The sequence below is a fragment of the Nylanderia fulva genome, unplaced genomic scaffold (genome assembly GCF_048542155.1).
Source record: "Nylanderia fulva isolate GAGA-0341 unplaced genomic scaffold, ASM4854215v1 Scaffold14, whole genome shotgun sequence".
Lineage (NCBI taxonomy): Eukaryota > Metazoa > Arthropoda > Insecta > Hymenoptera > Formicidae > Nylanderia > Nylanderia fulva.
In genome coordinates this window covers 2,544,616-2,555,466 of record NW_028189622.1, presented here as the reverse complement: position 1 = coordinate 2,555,466, position 10,851 = coordinate 2,544,616, and the positions used below count along the sequence as shown (strand labels likewise).

Sequence of the window (10,851 nt, the reverse complement as noted above, 5' to 3'; positions counted from 1 at the left end):
AATAATTCTTTAAATTGAACTTCTTTATTTGTATATAATAAAAATATGCTTTTAAAACAAATTTTTAACTTTTTGGATGCTATTAATATTTTCTTTGAAATAAATTGTTTGTTCTTATTGCTATCTCAATTTTGTCAAATTTTAATATTTTTTTGACAAATTTTATCTCGGCCAATAAAATAAGAGACTTCATTAGTTTGACGATTCCAAGATAGGGTAACATGATAACTGACAATAATTAAAGCTATATATTGTAACTCTTTACTGGGACTGTACTGGCGTATGAGCGAAGTTGTGAGCTTGTGGACCGGTAATAAATTCACCAATTACTGTAAATTGAAGAACTTATGCGCGAGGGAGTAAGATACGAGAGAAAGGGTATTCGCTTTATCGCCACTGCGACACTGGCGAATATTTTCTTTGTGATACACATGTTCAAATACTCATCGATATCTTTACGATTTATTATTTATTGAACCTTAAAATATTATAAAAATTTTATAATTAGTCGATTGTCGAGTACGTGTTCCGAATCTTTTTCTTAAAAATTGAATGATTCAATCTGTACGATTTAATTACAGTAAAATATAGAATTAAAAAATGAATGAGCTTATAAAATAGCAATCAATTACATTTGTTATTAAATAATTTGATTTGATTGATTGATATGATTTAAACTACATTAATTGAATTATGTAACTGGTACATTATCTTTTAAATTTATACTATGTTTATGATATTTATAAAAAATTGATGCAAGTTTATAATTGGTATAATTAGAATTCAGATTCTTTCTTTAATAATTCTACAATTTCCTTTCTTCCTACGAAATATCTAGTATAAATTAGAACTTAACAAACTCTATACATTAGTAATTTCTATACATTAGCTTCTCTCAACCTTCTTTGAATTATTCATGTTTCTAATTGTAACTTATTGCCATAGCTGTATTCATTGGTCATTATAGTGCATTACAGAAATGCGTGCGACATACACTTATACATGCACAAAACTTGGCAGAATATATTGTCGTAAGCGACAGTCTCTCGCAGAATCACTGTATGATTTTTCAACTGAAAGCTTTTCCATTAATAATTTTTTTTGTAGAATTTTACAGAATGTTTGACATATACATATATTCTCTTTTTCTCTAAAAAAAATTAATTCTATTACATAATTCTCTTTTATATTTGAGAGAATCTCGCAGTCTAACTTTTTGGCACGCTAATGATATTCTAATTAAATAGTTGTAATTGAAAATTTTTTAATGTTTACGACAATTGTCTCATCTCATACTTTTTTCTTATATTTCATTCATAAAACAAGTCATTCCACTAGCGAACGATTAATACTTAGTTTAGCTAATAAAATCATGAGTCATAAAGACGAGTTGCGACATGATTCATACAAGAAGAACGTACATTAAGACAAGTTTTACTCTATATTTTGAAGTAAAATAATAACAGTTATAAAAGCAGTATGAGAAATTGTTTTACGAAGCAGAGTCTAACGAGACACGCGGCATTGAAATCATAATGAACCTTATGCAAAGTAAATTTATTCCTATCACGTGCATCGCTGATCAATTCAATGTTCGGAAGTCTCGAGGAGTTTGCGACAAACTCGCAACTTTCAGAATCTTTTCTCTATAAACAAAGACTTTAGTGAAATCAATTCTATAATCCATTTATCAACTTCAGAAGTGACCGAAATAAATAATAGCTTGAAGTATACCAATAAATAAAAGAAATGGCAAACATTTTTAAGAAAGAAAGAAAAGAAGAGATTTCTAATTATATTATAATTTAAATATAATTTTATTTTCATAGAAAAAGAAAGAGAAAAAGAGATACGAAATATATCAAATAAGTAAATAAAAAATTTCTGTACAAGTAATTTTATATTCTTATTTTATGCAATTATTGTAATAAAAGTATTTACTTTTTATATTATTTTAAAATAATTATTTCCATAATTTTACATATATGTTGTCATTTTGTGATAGAAAAGTTGATAGAAAAGATTTAAAAGAATAATTTTTTTCTTTTTTTACTTTGAAAAAAATAGAATCGAAATCATAAGAAGCATAAACAATTACCTCTAGCATAATAATTTCCTTATATAATAATTACCTTTAATAACACTACAACTCTATCATAATTACGTATAAGTTTTCAATATCTTATATTTGACGTCACATTTAAAGCTATATATAGTAATCTATAATGCTAGATTTTACCTAGCTAATTATCAAATCACATTAAAAAAAAAAGAAAGTATTAAATAGTTATAGTTATTATAAAAATATGTGACATAAATGCGTAACTTTATTGCCGTGCGTATACTTATTATCCATCACTATGGTAGTTTCGATATCTAATCTCATAGCAGGTAAAAACTATTGTTGATAAACGTGGAACTATATGAGCTAATTGCTCCTTGCGGAATACATCCGTTCACGCGATGACATTCTTTTGCAAGGGCGTGCATTTTTATTGCAGATTAAAATCTGCAATAAAAAGGAGAGAGGGATAAGTTAGGTCATCATTTCTTTTATAATTAATTTCCATTGATTTTTTCATCATTTTGTGGAGAAAAATAGCATATTAAAATATTTTTAAAGATCGAGTCTGCATATACATATATATAATTATAATTCACAAACAACAAATTAATTATTATCGCATATATTTATAATCAACATTATAAAATTACAAAGTTTATTTTGCCAGAAAATTATTTATAATAAAATTATTTCTTACAAATGCAGGGAAAGGATTATTACATCAACTTCAACCTTTCAGAAGTAAATTGATATTTTGAATGTTTTAAAGATTTAACATATGTGTAACTTCGTGTATATAAATATAAATATATATATATATATATTTATTTATTTAATTTAAATCTCATTCAGAAGAGATAAGATACAAATTGTAATAAATTTATTAGCCGTGCGTGTTTTTATATTCTATCATTAATTTAATTTATAAGAATATTATCGCATATTACTATTGCATATTTATATTATATATATCACATATAATTATGCCGTATATACATAATATAAAGATATAACATAAAAAATATAAAAATATTAAGAACCCTTATTTTCTTTCTTATCAATTATAATTATTATTGTATATTATTATTATGTTTTATATTATACATATATATATATAGGTATATATATATATATATATATAGGTATATATATATAAGATATATTATTATTATATATTTTATATATTAGATTATTATATATTCTTATCAATTATCACATACACACACACAAAATATACAATTATTAATAATGTTTTAATTGCATGTGATTTATATCAAAATTTCCAAGATTTTCTGCATAATTTTTTTAATGCATATTGTTTGTTAAAAATAGGTAATCCATCGTACTACCTCCCCTTCGTCTTCCGCGAGCACATCCGCTGGCGGTGCTTTTTGCAACGGGCTGCTGACTGTTGGGTGCGTGGGCGGCTCATTGCCGGCCAGTCGCGGCTACGTATATGCACGCGACTGCATCATTACGACTTTAGTAGGGTCCGGCCACTGCCCTTCGCAACATTACACCTAGTCGTAGTCGGCAAGCAGTGCACGAGGTAATAACCGAGTTAACCGAGTTTACGCACATATCTTCACATATAATTCTCCGAGCGGTACTCCATCGCGTAGGCGATATCTTAATCTCGGCTTCTCACGGCCAGATAACGGAAGGTGTGACTCGTGAATGAATCCATCAACGTATCTAATACACGTCATCTTTCCTCCGTGATAATTACTTATTATATACTTAGAAGCGAAATCCAACTATATAATAGAATTAGAAGCTGTACGTGTGCATTATATATTTTGTTATAAAATTATATGTCGTAATAATTAGTGTGTATATAAAGTATCGCGCATTTAACGCATTTAAGATTAATTAATTGCGTAATTAATTTTCATTGCCATTCGTAACGTTGATTAAATATATATATATATATATATATATATATATATATAATATTTGATATAATATATGAATTTAAAAAATGCACGGAATTTTTTTTAGAAAATGAATGATAAAATTGTCGCTCAAAAAATTAGTTTGTCAGCTGTGATTAGATTTGTAACTCATTTATGAGCATCTTATTTTGATCCTCTTTGAGAAGGGAAATCAAAAGATATTTATAATTAAATTCTAAAAATCATAAAATATATAAATAATGAACATTTAAATTCTGATAAAAAGGTGGGGGGAAGAATCAACAAAGACTATCATTCATATCACATATGCATGAATCATTCGGTTTCTATATGTAAAATATATATCTATATTTATATATTAGCTTTGATGATTCATTATACATATAAAAATGAAGCTATTTTTTATAACGAAATTACATATATCAGGTTTTACGTAATAATTAATATTGACTCAGATATTCGTGTATATTTATATTTTCTCGTTCGCTTTTATACTCCGTTCATTAATCCCACCTTTGGACTTCTTGCAGCGCTGATCGTGACACTTCGTATTATCGACTGAAGAAGGTGGAGAACGGGGGGAAGAAAAGGGCACAACACGCGGCGAACGCGACGGGGCTACCTGTGATACGCACCGTGTTCCAACGTGAGACGATAGGGTGTTGGCTGCTTCGCGGGGACGCTTTCAAGCGCGTGCGGCGATCGTTTCGTAACAACGACGCGCTGAATCCGCTGAAATGTGAAGGTGTTCCTCATCGAGAGTGCGAATAAAATTCGTGCGTAATCGTACGCACGTCCATGTAACACGCGCCTGTACACACCTCTCTCTCTTCCATCGACGAGGAGATTCGCCGTCCACGCGGGAGACCAACGAAGCAACTTTCGCTTTTATCTCGTTTACCGCAAAGCGGCAGAGAGTTGCCGCGTTTCCTCGTGTCGGAGAGTCGGAGAGTGTCAGCTTGACGTGACGTACGCAGCCACACCTGCGCGAGAGCATCTATCGCGTGGTCTCGCACGCGCCAAGAATGGCGTCCCCAGGACGCGTTGGCGTTTGTTGTTGCTTCTATGTTCTATTGCTGAACATCGTCGCGTTTGCCCAGGACCCTGTCTCGTACGGCAGCCGATATTACAATCGTGACGGTGTATACGTACCGCAAAACGGCTATAAGACTTATTTATATAAGGACCGAAGATACGGCTATCAGCCCAGTTACCTGGACCCTGCTTACAGAGGACCTACGAGGGCACCTGAAGATCGATATCTTTACGATGTGAGTGAAGAAATTTATGGTGCTGCATTTATATATATGAAAAAATATTTAAATTAGATGAATCACAAGATGCTATTTTTGGGGATTAATTGATTAGGATTTATATAGAGTTTATATGTGCAAGGGAAGAGAGAGAGAGAAGATACATTTTATGTTTTATCTGATTAATTTCTACTTTATTCTTTAAACATATAATTATAAGGTAGTAGATTTAATAAAGATTCAATATTTAATTTAAGGATACAACACCAAGACTCCCATTACCAGGAATATTGGGTGGCTGGCGTGAAGATCTTCAAGGAAAAGAAAGGCCAGACTCTAAAAACTTCAGAGACAGAGACGTGATTGTGAATACAAATTATGGTCAAGTTCAAGGCTTCAAAGTTCAGTTGTACGACGATCCCTTTGCAAGACATAGACCTTGGAATGTGGCAGTGGAAAGAGTTACACAAATTGTCAATGTATTTTTGGGTATTCCTTATGCTATGCCACCTATCAAAGAAGGCCGCTTTAAACCTCCTAGACCACACAGGTTAATACAAAATATTTTGTCAAACATATTTTTTATTAGCTTGACATTTAACAATATGCTAAGAAAATATTTATTTTTGTTTAGAGGCTGGCAGCTTTTACAAGCTGTTGATTGGGGACCAGCTTGTCCCCAGCCTAGCGAATATACTGGTGCTACAAAAGGAGTGCGAGATGTTGATGAAGATTGCTTATATTTAAATATATTTACACCTTCTGTAAGTATGCCAAATCCATTAAAGAAAATAAAATTTATGTTTTATTTTATTTGTTTTAAATTATAAATGAATTAAATAAAATTCTCTGCATTCAGGTTGGTTCTGGATTAGCAAATAAATATGCAGTAATGTTCTATATACATGGTGGCGAGTTTATGCATGGAGCCAGTAATTTGTTTCCAGCTCACATACTAGCTGCCTTCTACAATGTTGTAGTAGTATCAATTAATTATCGCCTTGGTGCACTTGGTTAGTAAATGACTAAAAAAATATAAAATCTCTAAAGCATTGTGTCAATCAACATATTTATTTATTTTATTGTGTTTATAGGATTTTTAAGTACTGGAGATGAGAATAGCCCTGGAAATTATGGAATTCTTGATCAAGCTATGGCATTACGTTGGGTGTATGATAATATAGCCACTTTTAATGGAAATCCTGAATCTATCACACTCTTTGGACCAGGTGCTGGAGCAGCAAGTGCAGGATTATTAATGGTTGCACCTAGGTAATTAAAATTACATGTAATTTATATGTATGTATGTATGACATATTATATCTTGTTATATATTAAAATTAATTAATTTTTTTTATCTTGTAGAACTCGACATATGGTATCAAAAGTAATAGCGCAGTCGGGTTCAGCCTTAGCCGATTGGGCAGTGATAATAGACAAGTATCGAGCACAAAATACATCTCGGGTGTATGCAGAAACGCTCGGTTGTAGTATAGAGAGCAGTTGGAAATTAGTGCAGTGTCTAAAGGACGGACGTAGTTTTCTCGAATTAGGAAATTCTGAATTAAAACCACATGTTGGAATGTTTCCATGGGCACCTGTATTAGATTTCAATTTTACAATTCCGCAAGATAATTGGTATGAGGAGTGGAGAGCATCTGACTGGCGTTTTTTTGCAGAAACACCAGAAGAAAGTATTAAAGCCCGTAAATATAGGAGGGATTTAGCTTATATGGCTGGTGTAACGACTCAAGAAGCAGCATTTATTATAAGTATGTATTAACTCATTTATTTCTAATTCATTGTATTTATATCTCTTTTCATTTAGAACTTTATTTTAATTAATTATATATTATATTGTGCATAAGATTATGAGATATATATATATATATATATATAATATGTATGTATATCACTTTATACTTTTACCTTGCAGAGAATAATATTACATTAGCGAGAAATCAATATATAATAACTCCTGAAATATTCGATCAAAAAGTTTGGGAATTAGTTCTGCGGTATAATTACACTCTGAATCAACAAGGTGTTTATGAAGCAATAAAGTATATGTATACATATTGGCCAGATCCAACAAATGTTACACACGTACGTGATCAATATGTAAATGTAAGTATAATGAACTAAATAAAATTTCCGTTATATGACATATTATTTTTATCTAAATTATTATTAATATTTTCAGCTTTTATCAGATTTCCATTATGTTGCACCATACGATCAAATAGCAAAACTCTTAGTGGAAAGACATGTACCGACCTATCTGTATGTTCTAAATACTTCAATAGAAGCACTCAATTCACCAGAATGGGCTAGAGTACCCCATGATACAGAACTTTTGTGGCTAACAGGAGCACCATTTATGGATTCTGGTATATATTCTTACATATTCATATAATTTATATAATTTAATTTAAACTATAAACATTTGTTAATATAAAACATATTATTAATGCAGAATTTTTCCCGCAAAAATGGAAATTAAGTCGAGATATGTGGACTGATAACGATCGTAACATGAGTCACTTTTTCATGAAAGCATATTCTAATTTTGCAACATATGGGTATGTGTTTATTAAGCTGCTTTTAGTTATTCTATGGTAATGTAAAAGATTGAAGTGATTTATTTTATTCATTTTAGAAATCCAACACCTTCGCAAATTTTGGGATTGCATTTTGATCTCGCTCGTCATGGACAATTACGATATCTTAATATCAATACAACATTTAATAGCTCTATTCAAATCAACTATCGTCAAACGGAGAGTGCGTTCTGGTCCATGTATCTGCCCACCGTAATTGGTTATCTCGTCCCTACATATCCTCCTGTTACTGAAGTAAGTATATTATGTTGTAATATAGCATTTGCAATATTTCATGTTATTATTAAATATCACAGTTTTACTTATTATTTTCAATTTCTATAACAGTATTGGTGGGAACCCAAACAGCCGCTACAAATCGCATTTTGGTCAATGTCAACGGCATGCCTGCTGTTACTCGTACTCTCTGTGGTATGCTGTATGCTTTGGCGTAACGCCAAAAGGTAAGAAAAGGTAAACAGAACCAAATCCATGTAACTGCAATTTAACTCGATGGCACTCGGTTGCGACCGAACGGTATCGCATGCAGAGATTGGTTCTGGTTCATGGATACACCAATTGGGAGATACGGTTTCTTTATCTTTTTCTCACATAATTATTTCTATATAAATTGCTGATTAATTCTATTTCTGCTTATAATAGCAAAACAAATGCAGCTAGAACGAGTGCAGGTATTTATTAAAAAATACTTAATGCACAATTTTGCACAACATTTTGCCTGTTACATATATCTGCTTTAGTAGTTGCACTATATATTTGTGTAATATATAATTTACATTACATAGAAAAATTTAACTAAAATAAAAAATGTATTGTTAATTTATAATTTTACTTATATTTTATTCATTTTATATATTCTATGTGCAATTTATGTCAAGATATGTAACATCTTTCTGTATGTTTTCACAGACAATCTGATCACTACTATAGCGGGGACATCTTGATGGTACGAGAGGATGAACATTCCGAGGGAATCGAGAATATAACACGCACATCTAAAGAAAATATATACGAATATCGTGATGTACCAGTAAAGTCCAGAATACCACGTCAAAACGAAGGAAGATTACAAGAACGTTTAGCACATAACAGAAAATTTAGTTCTACACCCTCACTGCGTAGCAATTCTAATGTCTCATTGAAAGATATGCGATCAGAAGGCTTTGTTACAAGCTCGCCTAATGGTCAGCCTAAACTAACGAAAACAATGAGTCAATCTGCACTGCCGAAAGCTAAAAGTAGGACTCTTTTAGTACAGGGAGTTCCACAAACAGCCGTTTAATTGTTATGTTACCATTGTACAATTCAAATCAACAATTGTTTAATTTATTTTTTATATCTAGATTTTTATAATCGTATTATTTTTGAAAAGATATTGCCATAAAATTAAGTTAAAATTTCTTAAGAGAATTTTACACAGTTCTAAAAATTGTGTGAGATAATTTAATAGACATATATAAATTGCAAACAATTGATGCTACTTTTATAAATTTATAAACTTTTATAATTGACATTTTTAAATTTTGATATACTTAATGTTTTTAATTGTTTATTCGAAATAATGTGCAAAAATCTATTTGTTGCAAATTAATTTAATTTTTATATTTAGATTACATATATACCTTTTAACGATGTTATGAGATATCTATACACATATATGAATGTATTTGCAAATTAAACATTATTAGTCATATTTGTATTCTAAATATAATGTGACAATGTCAATTGCAAATTATTAAATTAATAATTAATGAATTTTTTTAATTTTAGTTTTTATTGTAAAATATTAGAATTTTTATAAATTAATGTGACTAGTAAACACCTAAAAGGTGATTACTTTGTATCCGTCCATAAGAACAAAATAATTGTTGTATAAATGAAACATTTATATAGTTTATATATACAATATATATATTGTGTGTATATAATATAGTTATATATATATATATATATATATAAATATCAAATATTTTTTACTTTACAAACGTTGATACTTTTGTTTAAAAAAAAATCAAGCTTGTTAAGATAGCTAGATTTGTGGATAACAAAAAAGTCCAGAGTATAAAGTGTTCATTTTTATTTAGGAATTCTATTTTTTTTATTTGAACATAATTATGTGTGTGTATGTATTTTTGAATATATAATGTATTCATTATATTATATATATTCATGTATATGTGTGTAGTATATTTAATTATCCGTGATACTTGCAGGCAGGTTTCAAATGCAACACACATTACTCCTCTCTGATTCAGTATACAATTCATTAATTATAAGTATATTAGATATATAAGTAAATAGTTCATTATACTAATTAGAAGTAGAATTATTGAGTGCCTTACTCGTTATAAAAATTATATACATATATAAGTGCACAAATATTTTGTATATTGTAATTATATGTGTTTAATATTTTTACATTTTAAAAATTTAGTTTTAGTATTAACGATCTCATTGTCACTGAACTTGTAAATGTAAGTCTGACACACTTCTGAGATTAATTGCTACACATTTTCACACAGCAATTTTCGATATTTGTATTTACAAATTGTGCAACACGATTTTTTGTATGATAAAGCAGAATTTATAAATATATAATATTACACTGCACAAGAGATTATGTAAAGAATCTATGATATTCTATATTATTATGTTACAAAATTATATTTTGTATATATTTTTATTATTTATTTTACACAAAATTAAATAACATATTCTTTATATCAAAAAGTAAAAGAAAACAAAATCTAATCTAACATAAAATGTAAATTTAATTGTTGAAAGATTTTTAAGATCATGAAATGATAACATTTGACTATACAAGATTTATTTAAAGTTCTAGAAATTCTTTTGCAATTGCACAATTCGTAGTTTTTTTATTACTATATTTATCAGATTATATTTTTCTGATATTTCGTTAATTTTTTGTGAAAATTTATATATTGTTGCAATTTTTATATCTTCAGATTTCTTTAATTGTAAGAATTATGTTTTCC

At 29.3% G+C, this 10,851-nt stretch overlaps 1 protein-coding gene across 4 annotated transcripts in view; it reads left to right on the top strand.

Moving 5' to 3' along the window:
- Gli (carboxyl ester lipase-like protein Gli) overlaps positions 1–10,468 on the top strand; it is a 33,750-nt gene extending 23,282 nt beyond the window's left edge. The window contains exons 4-17 of one of the 4 annotated variants that reach the window (XM_085480161.1): positions 3,398–3,614; positions 4,512–5,252; positions 5,492–5,784; positions 5,869–5,998; positions 6,094–6,247; positions 6,329–6,506; positions 6,600–7,006; positions 7,171–7,361; positions 7,438–7,624; positions 7,711–7,816; positions 7,894–8,089; positions 8,183–8,298; positions 8,498–8,526; positions 8,765–8,870. In XM_085480161.1, the coding sequence (XP_085336287.1) occupies positions 5,007–5,252; positions 5,492–5,784; positions 5,869–5,998; positions 6,094–6,247; positions 6,329–6,506; positions 6,600–7,006; positions 7,171–7,361; positions 7,438–7,624; positions 7,711–7,816; positions 7,894–8,089; positions 8,183–8,298; positions 8,498–8,526; positions 8,765–8,799 (2,268 nt within the window). In that variant the 5' untranslated portion in view covers positions 3,398–3,614; positions 4,512–5,006 and the 3' untranslated portion in view covers positions 8,800–8,870. Of the gene's footprint in view, positions 1–3,397; positions 3,615–3,825; positions 3,845–4,511; positions 5,253–5,491; positions 5,785–5,868; positions 5,999–6,093; positions 6,248–6,328; positions 6,507–6,599; positions 7,007–7,170; positions 7,362–7,437; positions 7,625–7,710; positions 7,817–7,893; positions 8,090–8,182; positions 8,309–8,497; positions 8,527–8,764 lie in introns of those variants that run through there. The other 3 variants (XM_029300901.2, XM_085480162.1, XM_085480160.1) reach the window with 3 other exon arrangements.
- The last annotated feature ends 383 nt before the right edge of the window (positions 10,469–10,851 follow it).